This window comes from Gymnodraco acuticeps, unplaced genomic scaffold (assembly GCF_902827175.1).
Source record: "Gymnodraco acuticeps unplaced genomic scaffold, fGymAcu1.1, whole genome shotgun sequence".
In the NCBI taxonomy this organism is placed as follows: Eukaryota; Metazoa; Chordata; class Actinopteri; order Perciformes; family Bathydraconidae; genus Gymnodraco; species Gymnodraco acuticeps.
Window position 1 is genome coordinate 4,200,626 of NW_022991154.1, and position 15,219 is coordinate 4,215,844.

General features: G+C 41.4%; 1 protein-coding gene across 1 annotated transcript in view; it reads right to left on the minus strand.

Moving 5' to 3' along the window:
* Positions 1 to 43: 43 nt before the first annotated feature.
* Positions 44 to 15,219, minus strand: part of LOC117560594 (1-phosphatidylinositol 4,5-bisphosphate phosphodiesterase gamma-1-like) — a 40,047-nt gene continuing 24,871 nt past the window's right edge. Inside the window, 24 exon segments of the mRNA XM_034237522.1 lie at positions 44 to 1,035; positions 1,701 to 1,740; positions 2,352 to 2,536; positions 2,974 to 3,062; positions 3,585 to 3,746; positions 3,842 to 3,956; positions 4,662 to 4,807; positions 5,807 to 6,031; positions 6,117 to 6,213; positions 6,946 to 7,112; positions 8,519 to 8,585; positions 8,658 to 8,754; positions 8,845 to 8,948; positions 9,354 to 9,431; positions 10,305 to 10,488; positions 10,580 to 10,699; positions 10,781 to 10,981; positions 12,596 to 12,673; positions 12,675 to 12,781; positions 12,862 to 12,969; positions 13,048 to 13,167; positions 13,885 to 14,053; positions 14,551 to 14,671; positions 14,817 to 14,902. Coding sequence (XP_034093413.1) covers positions 1,033 to 1,035; positions 1,701 to 1,740; positions 2,352 to 2,536; positions 2,974 to 3,062; positions 3,585 to 3,746; positions 3,842 to 3,956; positions 4,662 to 4,807; positions 5,807 to 6,031; positions 6,117 to 6,213; positions 6,946 to 7,112; positions 8,519 to 8,585; positions 8,658 to 8,754; positions 8,845 to 8,948; positions 9,354 to 9,431; positions 10,305 to 10,488; positions 10,580 to 10,699; positions 10,781 to 10,981; positions 12,596 to 12,673; positions 12,675 to 12,781; positions 12,862 to 12,969; positions 13,048 to 13,167; positions 13,885 to 14,053; positions 14,551 to 14,671; positions 14,817 to 14,902 — 2,869 coding nt within the window. The 3' untranslated portion in view covers positions 44 to 1,032.

Consider the following 15,219-nt stretch of genomic DNA (forward strand, 5'->3'; position numbering starts at 1 on the left):
AGGATGGACTGTACCTTTAAAAGAGGAGCACAAACGTAGATACAGTATGAAGGAACTTTTATAAAGTGAAACTTGGACAGGGTTTGTAATGCAGAGTAATAATACTGGACAGTTAGCATAGATACAGAAGGGAACACAACAGGAGTCAAATCGAAGAAGATCTTTGAATAGAAGTCCCAACACAGTGCAACTGCAGGAAAAGAGAGGTTTGTGTGAACAATATATGATATATTCTACACAACATTACAGTATATGTTCAATGATTTGTCATCCATTAAAACATCGGTTTGATAAATAAAAGCAGTTATATACAATAAGAAAAGAGGATGATGGGAAGGAGAAGTGGCTACAAGTAGGAAGGGGCGTTATTAGGTCGAAGCCATGCAGGGGGTCATTTTGAAGCAGTTTTTTGGCAGATCCAGGACCAGGTATGACACATCTGTTGATAAGAGCCCGATGATATGAACGGATCCTGGTTCTGATGGGTGGCTAGGGGAAACAATTCTAGTTTTAATGTGATAGCCCTGTGCAGGTGACATCCAGGGGGTGCTGTGAGGAATATTGTCTCCCCCTTCGGGAATCCTCATGCCCCTTTTAAGGTAGTATAGATTTATTTAGAGCCCTTTGAAGAGCTTCTCGATCGAGGTGCAAAACTGCAACTTGAGAAAGGACTTCTGTGAGGCTTGGCGAGGATTTGTTTGTCCACTTTGTGCTCAGAAGCCACTCGCCACATGGCTTCATATGATCTCCCCAAAAAAAACCAGAGCAGACTTCAGTCTTAAAGCCCTTTAAACCCATTTCATGAGAAGTGGTCCGAGTGAAGCGAATGGATTCCTCCTCGTTTGTGAGTCGTTTTCCCTTTAAGGGCCAATATTCCAGTTGTAGAGAAAGTATTTATTTACTGTTTTTAAGAGTAGTAATTACATTGGCAACATCGAAGGCACATACATGATAATAACTTGTTTGCTGCCTTTGCTTTTTCTTCCACATACCTGTAACCTGAGTTTCCTTCTCCCTGCGGTCCTGTCGTTCTCACTACAGACCAAAACACAGTAAGAGTGGATCTGATGAGCTTCAAACTAAGTTTCCAAAAGTGTGAGTTCATTTCAGTTCATTTCTTACGCATTATACCATATACTTTAAAAAGTTCAGTTTCGAAAAGTTACATTATCGACAAATTGGACCATCAAATCTAGTAAAAATGCCTCTTAATATATTCTAAAGCTCAAGGTGGCATCTTCATTTAGCTTAATAATTCATGATCATATAACAAATAGAAAGCTGAGTATTTGTGCTTGAAAACAACTTGAATGAAGAATTAAAACACATTTGGTGCAGATTTACTTCGTGTCTGAATGGTTTCTATGAAAGCTTCAGAAGAAACCCATATCCAGTTGGCTCTTAATGTGTTTCAGCCTCCATGATTGTTTTAATAGCTTAGTTTCTTTAGGTTTTCTTTAAGTCTGTGAGATGCTTCTGTTTGTCTTTTGTTATCTCTGCTGTTGTCCAGCATAGCGCTTTAAAGTCTCACATTCTGTGAAAGAACATGTTCTTTATTCCAGTTATAAAAGGATTGCAAGTGGCTGCTGCAGAGCCTGTTGTTCTCACAGCTCTGTGTGAACAACAGTTCACCGCCACAGTTTGAGTCGCAGTGTAGCGCCCTCTGGTGGGCGGGGGGGCTAGCTGCGCTTTGCCGTCACCTGTTGCCTGAGCTTCTCCCTCCTCTTCTTCTCCATCAGCCTGGAAAAGCAGAAAATCAATATTATTTTTGTTATATATCTGCTGTACAATGTCATCCCATGCCTGCGTTTTTTTAGATCATCTTCAGATCTAACAATTATTATTTCAGAATAACCTGGAACAGGCCAGATCAAGGTAAGGTTTGATAAAGACAAGCAGATTTTTGATTTCAACAAAAAAAAAACATACTATATATGAACATATCATTTGAATATCTACTAGCATAAATGTGACTGTGCTGCTATGATTTGTTTTATGACTGTTGAAGACATTTTAATGGCATACATTTATGGTAACACTGAAATATTACACTTTTTCATAGCGGACTGATATAGTATGTCATAAAAGTGTTTAGTGAATGCACAAACAAATCATTAAAATATAGAAGGAAATTAAAATGTCCAAAAGAGCCATATTTTCTTTTGACTTTTATACAAACTACTATACATAGACTAGTGGCAGGCGGCCTCAATCTAGCAAATATGTGAAAAACACTGTAATTAATTGAATTATCATCTAAATGTAATATAATAAAATGAATAATGAATAAATGTCTGTCAAAACAAATGATTAAGTACATGCTTCCTTTCTGAATCTTGGTGGTCAGTCACCTGCGGTTCCGGGCCTCCACCAGCTGGCTCAGCTGGTCCTGAGCCGCTCTGAGCTCCTCCAGGCTCTGCTGGTAGCCCAGGTCCCCGGACCCCGACCTCTCCAGGAGGGACACCTGGGTGGACAGCTCGCTGGTTCGATCCCGCAGCCGCTGGATGGACATGTACAGGTTCTCATCGTCCTCCTCCTGCAGCCACAGTGAGGAAGGAGACGGAGAGGAAAGTGGAAGTTATCATGTATAACTTCTCTCCTATAATCCTAATTGCATAGATGCTAATACATAAATAGCAGGGCTGTCAACGTTTACACATTAACGCTAGTAATCAACCTTTAAACCGTAACCTGTAAAAAAAAAGAACCGCAAAGGAATCACATTTCTAAGTTTAACCCGAAGTTGCTCCAAAAGCGTGGATGTGTACCATTAATTGCATAACAGTGAAAAGGTAAAAAAAGCATTGGTAACGGTACAAGCTACATTTATTGCACTGTCTGGAGACCACTGGACAACAGGAAGCATACTGCACTACCTCCGTGTAAAGGAAAAACTTCACTTTATAATGTGCGAAAACTCTTACAAATGTGCCATGCATTTGTTTGTTTTATCTCCCCCAACAACTGGTTTACCTTTGCATTGACGATCTCTATGTGGACCAGAAGAGAAGCCAGCTCCAGCTCTTCACTGTAGCTGTTCTTCAGGGGGATGCTCCTGTAGCCTGGACACACACACCACTAAATCAACACTTTTTGGCAAAAATGATTTACAGTTCTACAGTTAACATCATAAGATCATGTTATCACATGAGCCCAGTCTGCTCTGATTGGTTAGCTGGTTGTCCCGCCCCTTAGCCTATCACGTAAGATGCGTTGGAGCGATAGCCAATAGAAAAGGAGTGTTAAGTAGTCATGTCCCTATGTAACGCAGGTAAACAACTTTAATAATCAGTTAATCCGTTTGTTTTTTTCTCTCTTCTTTGAGTTTTTGTTTTAACTGTACCTCATGATGTCATGTATGCCCGGTAAAAAAAAAATTCAATTTCGAAAGAAAGAGGAGCTTATTAGGACCAGATGACATGGCCTAGTATGTTTTTAAAGGTGGGTCTTTGTATTATATTTGTGCATGCTGTTGTAAATACTTTGTTGTCCTCTTCCCTCAGAACATTAATTACTGTTGGCTTCTTTCAGAACTTAACTAAGACATTGAATGTGCTGGGGTTCTGCTATTATTCCACATTCACCTGTGCGTAGCAGACGGACAGGGAAGGTGGCCTGTGCCAGGAAGTTAGGATCGCTGAACATGTCCTCCTCGTAGACAGTGAAGCGCAGAAAGGAGAAGCTGGGGTTGTGGATGTCGAACACAAACTGCCTCTGCACCCACACAGGGTTCAACCCGTTATCAGCTGGGGAGCAGGAGGATAGACGGTCAGCTCTCAGGCAGTGAACACATCAATGTAAATCACGTATGTAGCAGCCAGGCGGCAGCACGTTGTCTTACCCACGACGTCCGTCTTGCATTTACAGCTGTCGTGTTCTGCTCCACAGATCTCCACCTCCACGAAGGGACAGACGATGCTGCGGCCATTTTTAGGCAGGTGACGGGCTCCGAGCACCTGATTCAAGACGAGAAACAAGTGTGACAAGCAGATAGAACAACAAACATCTCAATCTTAAGTTTTAAGAGACTGTTAATACAACTGTGGCCCAAGCTTTGATTTAGTATGATAAGGAGAAATATAGGTTCTGGTTGGTCTAAAGCAGGGGTGCCCAATACGTCAATCGCAAATTGTGCCACACGGGTTCATGCAGTTACAAGGGGGCCTCACCTCCTCATCTCACCTCCTCATCACCCCCCCCACCCCCCCCGCTCGCGACACAGATTGGGCAGGGGCGGCCCTGTAGGTAGATCATTTGGGCTTGGTAGCTCTTGGTAGCCCCTTAAAAGTAGCTCCCAAGCTGAACAAGTGTGGGCACCCCTGGTCTAAAGTCTTGTAATAAAGTATGTTGCTGCTATAACTTACCTAATTTTGGATCAATAAAGTTCCATTTTCAATATTAATCTGGTTCAGAATAACTTTTAGCAAATATCTTACAGCAATTCTTTCATTTAATTTTGTTGTGCATTTTATTCATGCAATGCTTGATTGTGCTTCCTGCTGTTTCTAAGATGGAGCCATTTTCTTATCATACTATATTTAGTCTCCGGGCAAACTGTTTTTTCCTCTAAAACATAAGGATAAAATAGCAAAAACTAAATAAAAATGTCAAGAGGGGGCTAAGGAAATATTTTTCTTTTATCCAGAAATGATGGATCTGACCTGTAACTGGATGGTGATTGGCTCCACATGTAGGGTGTCCTTGTCGAAAGGGTCGAAGGCGTCGTCGCTCATAACTTCGGGCTGAAGAACGAAGCCGCTGCTCCCTCCCAGCATGAACAGGGACTGGTTCAGCTGCATGGGTTTATCTACACACACATTTCAGATTTATCAAACACATTTACTTTGTTATCATACAACTGACATCCTTATTGTTAAGACCCTGCAACCTCAAATAAGTGTGTACATGAGGGTAGTAATTATGTGTTCAAGTTCACTTTGTCACCTAGTTAAGTCAAACCTCCAACAATTTTTACCGGGATATTGTTTTTCTTTCGCTTCAGATCATTTGAATAATCAACCTGAAGAGATAAACATATTCTTTAAACACATTTTGAAAATGATTATTTTTTCTGTAGCATTAAACCATTAGAGGGGCCCTATTATGCTCATTTTCAGGTTCATATTTATATTTAGTGCTTCTACTATGACATGTCTCCATGCTTTAATGTTCAAAAATGTATTTATTTATGTTTCTCATACTGCCTGTGCTGCAGCACCTCTTTTCACCCTCTGTCTGAAACCAGAGCCCAGTTTGCTCTGATTGGTCATGTCCCGCCCTCACAAGCAATGTGTTTAAGTGCTAGCCAGGGGGAGTGCGGAGGGAACTTTGGGGTTCGAGCCTTTGCAGACCATTTGCATGCACAAAAACCTATAGAACACACTACAGGAAACCCAAAACACACAACAGGACCTCTTTAAACCATCTCTTCACCCCTTAGATTTATCCCTGAAATGCGATCAAGCATGTTTTTTCATTTTATTCTATGTAGTAGACTGTTCTATTTCCCTGGTGGTCACTCAAATGCAAGCAAAATGTGATAATTAGGGTAAACATTCTAATAAGTAAATAAATACATTTGAATTCATCAAAAACTGTATTTGCATGTATTTGATCCAAAAACAAGCAGAACATGTATTTTGTCAGTGGCGTTTAACTTGTAATTAGCAACCAACATTGAATATGAGGAAAAAATGTTTTACAATAGCTTTTTATATAATGTTTTACTTACTTGTTGATTGCTTGTATGTGCCCTTCTCTTTTTTTCTGACACTGTGTAAACGTACATGTATATTTGCACACTGACCTGGGGTCTGGAAGTTGAGAGCCACCAGCTGGGAGCCGCAGAGCCACATGGGCAGCGGGTCGTAGTTGGACGAGTCCAGCCTCTGTCCTCGGGGGTAGACTCTGGAAAGCTGCCGGCGGTTGTACTGCAGGAAGCGCTTCCCTTTGCTGCGGGTCGCAAACTTCTCCGCCTTCGTCTCCGGGAAGGAGGACATGTCCCGGTAACACGCCCTCTCTGTCCCGATCTCTGAAACAGCAGCAAAAAAAAAAAGAGTTAACCACGGAAACTTTATAAGTGATGCAAGAGAAGAAGAGAGCAGTTTGCTCCTTACTGTCCTCGTTGAAGGGGACGGGTCTGCAGTAGACCACCAGCTCTGACAGCTCCACCGCGATCTTCTTCCTCCTCTCCATCTGCTTCTCCTCCTGCATCTGTTACCATGGAGATACCATTCAGTCAATATAAAAAGAGCCTTTAAAATATTGGATTACTTTAGAAAGAGCAGCAACATGGTCAAAGGTTTAATCCGAAACGATTCTTAAAAAGACTTTAATGCATTGACTTGACCAATCAGTGGCTTTCACCCTCTGTAACTGGGCAATACTGACAATACTTGTACTGTGTACTTTGAATTATTCAACTGTGCAACATTAATACAACTTAGGATCATCACTGTATTACACTGTGCATTTTGAGCCATAGTATGGTTCCTCATCAATATCTTTATTAATACTTATAAACACATGTATATATTGCAATATTCACGTTTAACATGTTAATTGTTGTATAGAAGTACAACTTGCAGGTTTTTTACTTAACTTATTATCTTAATATTTTGTTTTCATTCTATTTCATTTTATCTTTCTATTTTCATATTATTATAAAATGGGGCAACTGTCATGAAACCTAATTTTACTATTTTATTTTATATTTGTATTTTATTTTCTTACTTTTTATTTTATCTTGTTTTCTTATTGCTTATTATAAATTAACTTCTTATGTTTATATACTTTTTCTATTCTATTTTCTCAAGTTATTACATTTTTAATGGAGCAACTGTCACCAAAACAAATGTCCTCATGGGATAAATAAAGAATTGTGAATCTGATTGTTAAAAATGTACATTTCCCACAAGATGAAGTTGTCCGTCCCTGCGTACTGACCCGTGCGTCAGCGTTCTGCGTGGCCTCTCTGATCCGGGACACCCAGCCCGTCAGGTCCTCCAGAGAATCGGCCGCCACGTCCAGGGTCTGCACCGGAAGAGAGGACGGCTGCTGGGACTGGATGGTGATCACATGGGGGCGAGAGTTCTTCCCGTCCTTAAGCACCACTGGACAGAGCGACGGAGAGAGGAAGAGGTAAGGTAAGAGAGAGAGAGAGAGTTCCGTTCAGAAAAAGTTGTTTTTGAGATTTTTTAGATATTCGTTTCCAAAGAGGGCTAACAGGTTACAACAATCAAATCAAAGTTTATTTATATAGCAAGTTATCACAAAACACGCATGTCTCAATGGGCTTTAGAGATAAACAAACATTGATGGCAGTGTTAACAGATAAATCAAATAATAAAAACAAGATAAAACGTGAAACACAAATCAAATAGATACAAATAAAACAAGATCAATTGCAACAAAAAGACAGTCAAAATACAATACAACAATAGAATACATACCATACAATGTACTGTAGGACTCAGGGGGAAAAACACAGCATAATCTTAAACCAGCTCCAAGTATAGGCTTTATTTAAAAGGAAGGTCTTCAACACACTCTTCTGGACACTGTCTGCCTCCATAATAAAAACAGGAAGTTGGTTCCAGAAAAAGGGAGCTTAGTAGCTGAACGCTCTGACTCCTGATCTGGTTCTTCGGTCTCTGGGAACCACCAATGGGGCTTTCACACCAACGCGGTTAAGGACCTGTTCAGAGCTAGAGCCTGAAAAGCACAGTTTTTTCCTGTTCACACCGCAGCGGAGCAGCCTCTAGCTCTGGAATCCGGTTTGTTTCAAGCACCAACAAATTGTCGGTCTAGAAGCAAGAACCGCATACGTCACGCTTACGTCGGAGGGGGGCGAGATGAACCTGAGCTAACAGTTAAAGGCGAGTAGGCCTACGGCAAATACAAGTTGTAACAAGCAGTAGTGCTGAGCAAAGTGACTAGAACGCAACCACACACTACAATACATTTTATCAAGTCAGGTAGCTTAATGCCCTAGAGGAGCAATAGAGGATTACAATTGTGCAATAGGTATGATGGTGCCTTTCTATTTAGTGCTTTATAAGCCAGAAGAAGAGTCAAAAGTCTCCACAGGGTGAAATGTATCAGGAAGTGTATTATTTATGTGTTCAAGATTTGGTTGGTTAGTTGGATCATTTACAGAAATTGCAGTAGAAGTGTGAAGGCATATCCAGTTCAACCATTTTGAAGGAAATACTGTGCAATTTACACAAAATTGCAGAAATCTTACATTTTGCTAGATTGTCAGACAGATTGAAGACGTCTGTAGATAATTCCTGCTCTTTTACAGGATTGTGAGGTTTTTGTAGGATGTCTGTGTAAAATGTAATCGGACAGCTTTATACTTACCTTCCATCTAAATTATTTTCATTTCTTAGATTAATTATATTGTGGGCTGTATTTATTTTTCTTCAAAAAATATAAATGAGCATTTTAACCAAAGCAAGTGTTTGGACAGTATAAGTCTATAAATAAAAAGTAAGCATGTGTTTACGGGACTCACCGACATGGCAGGTGGGAACATCAATGAAGCCCTTAAGAAACGTCCCGAGAGGACTGTTCTCTGTGGACTGAGACAACAACAAAAGAATTAGGATTGGAAACACAAGCTGATCCTTTTGTTCAGCTAACCCCTCACTCACCACTTGGTCCGGCTCTCTGGAGGGGGAGCTGGGGACCTCCTCCACGTAGTTTGCAGGAAACCACAGCTGTTTCTTCCCTCCGTAGTCGCCTCGCCACCTAAACACAGCACACAGGTTCATGAGGAGCTGCAATAGGTGGAAGTAACACACAAACAGGAGGTCACATGGTACACTGAGATGCACTCACCAGCCGCCATCCTGCTTCTCCACACTGACGATGAGCGCCTGTTTGGGGAAGCAGAGCTCGTCCTCCCTCTGAGCTCGATAGTCGTACAGAGCTTTGACCGTGCACTGAAACAGGAGAGGAACCATCAGTCTGTCTGACACTGTGAACTTTTACATATGACCACTAGGAGGTGCAAAAGTCAGAACATGTTTAAATCTTATACATCCTGTTTCTATTTCCTTACTCAAGAACATCCCTTTCTTCCTTCAACGTCTTTCTCATCCATAAGCTAAAAAGAGTTTCACCAAACAGTAAAACTAAACTCTGCTCTTCCATGGAATACAATTTGATATCATAAGTAAGTAATAGAAAGAGGTTAATTTGGCTATGGAATAAGTACATTCTGAAATAAATACTCCATATTAGCTTCAAAAGGGAATAACTCTGCTAATCATGTGTTGAATGATATGATAATGATTAGATGATTAACAGTGAATAAAACTGGAGGTCCACAGTTCAGTCTCACTTACCCGAGCAGTGGGCATCTTATTGGCCTCCACGTAGAAATGAGGGGTGCGGACCTCATACAGCGCCCCGTAGTCGAGCTCCTGACACATTCATGACAAATAATAGCGGTTAGTGTTGAGGTTTAAACGCTATTAAACTCATTCTGCATTGAAAGCTGCAATACAGATGTATGAAGGTACAATAACAGCAAATATCAGTTGTGATAATTATGTTGTGCATGTTATTGCTACATACAATTTAAAAAAAATATTTTTCATTCTTTTCTTTCTGCTTTTGAATCAGCCAGGTTACTTGAATTAGTATCTCAGTGAAAACCATGCATGACTTTAATGGCAGACACTTTTATTGCATAAAAAAACGCTATTTAAGGTGCAAATTGAGGAAAAATCCACAAAATGAAGTATGCCAATTGATTATTTAGGTGTTTATCATTACATTACATGTCACTTGTTAGACGCTTTTATCCAAAGTGACTTACATACTCAATACTGTGGGCAATCCCCACAGGAGCAATTTGGGGTGATGTGTCTAGCCCAGGGACACAACGACATGCTGACTGCAGTGGGGTTTGAACCTGTGACCTCCTAATCCGAATACCAACGCACAACCCACTGCACCACACACTATCATCAAGGATGCCAGACTGGTTGATTGATAAAAAACAATGTACGGTTGAAACTTCTGATGGACATTATGTTTTTATTTGATCATAAAACACTTTTTGAATGTTCATATTTATATTAGAGGAGAGCACCAAACGTTGGATACATGATGGCTAAGCTGTTTTCAGTAGAAAAAAGCAACACTGTGCAAGAGATGGAAAGAGGTTAACAGACAGAGCGCTGGACGTCAACAGTTGGTTGTCAAGTTGGTGACTTTAAGTAGAAAACAGGGGGTAGTACAGCAGTGATGTAAACATTTAATATGTGATTCCTGATCTGTGTGTGTCTCACCGCGGTGCCCATGCGGTCCAGAGTGTCCTCGTTGATGGGGTAGCGGAGCCTCATCTTGCGGTACAGAGGATGCTTCTCGTAGTAGCTCACCAGGTCCACGAGACTCTCGAACTCTGCAGAGCTGCCCAACATGAAGAGGCGTCCTTCCTGCTGAATACGGCAGTGCTTGATCTTCCCCTCCGCCCTGCAGGCAGATGGACAGAGAAGGACATTTAAACACAGAACGTTAAACTCTCAAAAATAGACTTCATTGATTGTCTTTGGGTTTTTTCGACCTGAAGGAGATGGCATAGGAGCTGTTTTCGCTGCGTTTCCGCACTAAGAAAGCTCCGTCTCTGGGGACACGCATCAGCATGTGTTCAGCCTGAACACGCGACAGACTGGAGTGGAACCACCTGGAAGACAGAAATCTGTTTTATTCAGTCTTCCTCTCTGCTTTCAAATACATCAGTAGTGAAGGGACATTGATGACTCACTCTCTGCTCTCGTGCGCGTTGGGCTGAGGGACGGGGCTGAGCAGCCGCATCTCAAACTCGTTGCAGCGCAGAGGCGTGTCTCTGTAGTGGCAGATGAGGCGGTACAGGCTGTCGAACACCAGGTTGTCGGTAAGGTAGAATCGAGTGGAGCCCGACTCCTGACGGGAGTGGATCCTGCAGTGCTGGACCCGACCAGAGCGCCTGGAGGAGGAGGGACCGTTTGCATATTCAACGCTACTCATCTGTTATAAAACTCTGGCAGGCTGAAGACAAAGACTGATTAAACATTCAATACTTAAATAAATTGCTCAAATTTGAACCAGATTGCACAGAACTAAAACATAAAGGCAGCTTTAAAAATACAATATCTCATACTTTCTCATTGATTCGTAAGCTTTATATCATATTTGTTGTCTGGCATTTCCTGTTTGCCATTTCCTGTTTTATTTTGGTACTAATCTCCCCTCTCATTTTAGGTAGTTTGACTCCTCCCCATGTGTGTTCTTCACTGACCTGATTACCTGCCCCGCCCTTATTGTTTGCACCTGTAGAGCCCCTGTATGTGTATGTAATCTGTGTTTTCTCTGTGCCAAGTGCCAGATCGTTTCGTGCCATAGAGTCGAGCCTTCCAGCGTTTATTGAGCCTTACAAATATTATTAGAGATTAGACAGCCAGTTGATTTCAGTCCTCAGTGCTAGAGAGTTAGTTAGTATTATTAGTAAGTATTTAGTAAGTAATTTTTGGAGTCCATGTATACTAAGTGTGTTTGTATTGCCCAGCAAATCAAATCAAGTAAGTAAATACAAGGCAGAACGTATAAAAGTTAGCGCTGAGCTTCAGTCTGCAATGTTCCAAACAACAGATAAAGCCAGAAATCTAGATGTAGTCATGGACTCTGACCTGAGTTTCAACAGTCACATTAAAACTGTTACTAAATCAGCCTACTATCACCTAAAGAATATATCTAGGATTAAAAGACTAATGTCACAGCAGGATTTGGAAAAACTTGTCCATGCTTTTATCTTCAGTAGACTCGACTACTGCAATGGTGTCTTCACAGGTCTCACTAAAAAATCTATTAGGAAGCTGCAGCTGATTCAGAACGCCGCTGCTCGAGTCCTCACTAACACTAAGAAAGTGGATCACATCACTCCTGTTCTGAAGTCTTTACACTGGCTTCCTGTGTGTCAAATCATAGATTTCAAAATACTGCTGCTGGTTTATAAAGCACTGAATGGTTTAGGCCCAAAATACATTTCTGACCTCCTGCTAAATTATGAACCATCCAGATCTCTCAGGTCTTCAGGGACTGGTCAGCTTTCTGTCCCCAGAGTCAGAACTAAACATGGTAAAGCAGCGTTCAGTTATTATGCTCCAAATATCTGGAACAAACTCCCAGAAACCTGCAGGTCCGCTGCAACTCTGAATACTTTTAAACCCAGGCTAAAGACTTTTCTTTTTGTCGCTGCTTTTAATTGAACTATTCATATCTTAAACTGCACTGTAACTTTTATCCATGTATTTTTTCTATTAATGTTTATTTTATTAGCTTTGCTTTTTAATGACTGATTTTAAATGCCATTTTCTTAATGTCTTTCATTTTTGTAATTCCTTTGAATTGCCTTGTGTTGAAAGGTGCTATATAAATAAACTTGCCTTGCCTTACTCAACTCCCCCAATCACTTTCTTATAAATGTGTTTCTATAATCCTGCTATCTCTTCTTTTATTCCTATTTCTCTTTCTTTCTTTCTCCAAAACAAAAAGAAGCTGAGATCAATTTGAGTGTGTAGTGTGTGATTTCAGTGTAACTGACCAGAAGGAGAGGGTGTAGTCTCCCACAAACGTCTCACTCTCCCGCACCAGGAAGGTTCCGTCCTTGGCCCCCCCCCTCGCAGTACTCCTGCAGGAGCTTCTCGGCCACCTGTCGCCCATCACGACCTCCGCCCAGCTTCCCGTGGAACCAGCGCTCGGCACAGTGCTGCTCGTTGTTGTTACACTCCTGACCGAGGGAGGGAGCATCAGCTTTACCTGATAAACACTTTATTATAACTTGTTTATTTTTCATAATCATCTCCCTACCTCTTTCGCTTCGTCGTCCTCCTCTTCATCAGTCGTCTGGTAGTGAGACGTCTCCTCTGAATAGTAAATCTTATTACTGGTCAGGACAAAATAGTGCGGGGTCCACGTCTGTGAATCACACAAACACATTTCAGTAACACTCCACGACACACTGACTGTGTGTGTGAGGCAGACGGACACACTCACGTGGTCGATGGGGTCTTCCAGGTAGAGGATGCCGTTCTTCAGAGAGTTGCTGATGTCGTTTTCTGAGTAGCTGGCTGAAGTCACCTCTTCGTACAGCGTGCCTTCCACCAGCTTCTTGTGCTGTGATAAAGGGGGGGAACTTAACCACACTGAGGAATGTGGGAGCATTTTCTGCATGCATGTTGGGATTTTCTACAACATGTTATAATTAATGGAGGTCGAAGATTTTGCTCAAGGCCAATGGATTTTCATTTGAATCTTACAAAGAATCTGCAATTTAAATGCAAATGAATGCCTGTTTCCACCCACTCCTTTAATGCAATCTATTAGGAGTTGTTAATCGAGATAAGCAGCAGGTGGTACCATTACTCTAATTGGAAAACCATTGCAGAAGAAGAGTGCACAACACAATAAGGTCATTACAAGGGCAACTCAAACGGTGACAAAGTAGAAAGATCTATTGAAGTTTGACATTCCCGTTTGTTTTTATGTAATGTAAAAGAAAGAAAAAGTTATATCAGATATTTGACGAGCCACGAGAAAACAGTTTTAATCTGCTGCTATTTTTTCAATTGTTGATCATTTATCAGTAAAAACTATTGCTCTTTCCTCCAATTTTCTATGGATACATTACATTTGCAGACCCTTTACATGCATACAAACCTACATAATACACTACAGGAAAAGGAACCCCCAAAAAGCCGAATAGGGCCTCTTTAAGCTTGAGCCTCCCCCTCTTCTACAAAATAACTTTCTCTAACCCAGTGTCCACCCTCAGCGATGGTGCAAGAAGCCTAAAACCCTTAACCAGAGGGGTAGGTGTGTCTGTATGCGTACCTTGATGAGGATCTTCCTGCGGAGCTGGTGGGGGGAGGGGAGCTCCTCTGCACCGTTATCTACAGGCTTGGTGAGCAGCAGATCTCCGAACACCTTCTTGAAGTGTGTGGCCATGTTCCTCTGCTGCACCACGCTGCAGTGGTCCTCGATGGACAAGATCACAGGATACCTGCACACACACACACACACACACACACACGCACACACGCACGCACGCATGCGCACACACACACACACACACACACACACACACACACACACACACACACACACACACACACCAGGGAGCTGAATCTCTGGAAACAAAACAACTGGCAGGTTTCTTGCAAACGAGTGCAACACTAGTGGAGATGTTAGGGACTAGGTTTAAATAAAGTTTAAGGGATATTGTTAAATGGTAAATAAATAGGTGACTAAATGACCTTGGTTTCTGCCCCTGTTGCAAATATCACTTTACATTGCGTTGCTTTTGTGCTGTTACTCCTCTATGTTTCCCTATCTACTCCTGATATATAACATCATATAATGTTTTTTAAGATAAGTACCTCACACTACCCCACTTCAACAACCCAAACTATCCCTTTAAGAAAGCACTGGTATTCTCACCCAGGCAGATGTGATCTAAATAACATTTATTAATACTTTGAAAACCATCTCCAAACGTACTCAGATGTGACGAAGGCGTGCTCTTTGATGGTGTGCAGCACATCCAGGAACTTGATCTTGGAGGTTAACGTGTGGCCGTGGTAGATGATTGGCAGGTCGTCAGGTCCGTCCCAGCAGTCCACTGTGAGCACAAAACACACATTCATTTAAAAACCTTTTGTTCTCTAAACAGATATTAACCAAAATTCCCCCCGAGGATCAAGAACATATTTCTGTTTCTGATTCATTTTTTATTAATTTTGATATCAAATGTTGGGGACTCTCACGTTCAATGCAGCGGCAGCCCATCCTGAGGCAGCGGGCGTACGCTTCCAGAGACGATTCACTGGAAAACTGATCACCTGTCAGGTAGCTGAGAGAGCAGGAACAAAGAAACAAGTTCAGAACTGTACCTTAATGTGCATTCAATGGGGTGCGACTAATCATAGTTTCCACCATTGATTAATACATATTGTCAGTTATTTCATCTTTATTATTCAGCAGAATAATTGTTTTAAAGCCATTAACAAATCCACACATTTGATAGACAGAACCACAAAATAACCATCATTTCTAAAAAAAAAAAGGATTTAGATACATGCAACAAATGTAAGCTGGGATTTTAAGTTAAACTGCTTATCAAAGCATGTGATATTTGTATCTCAAACACACATACACAACTTTGAGTCA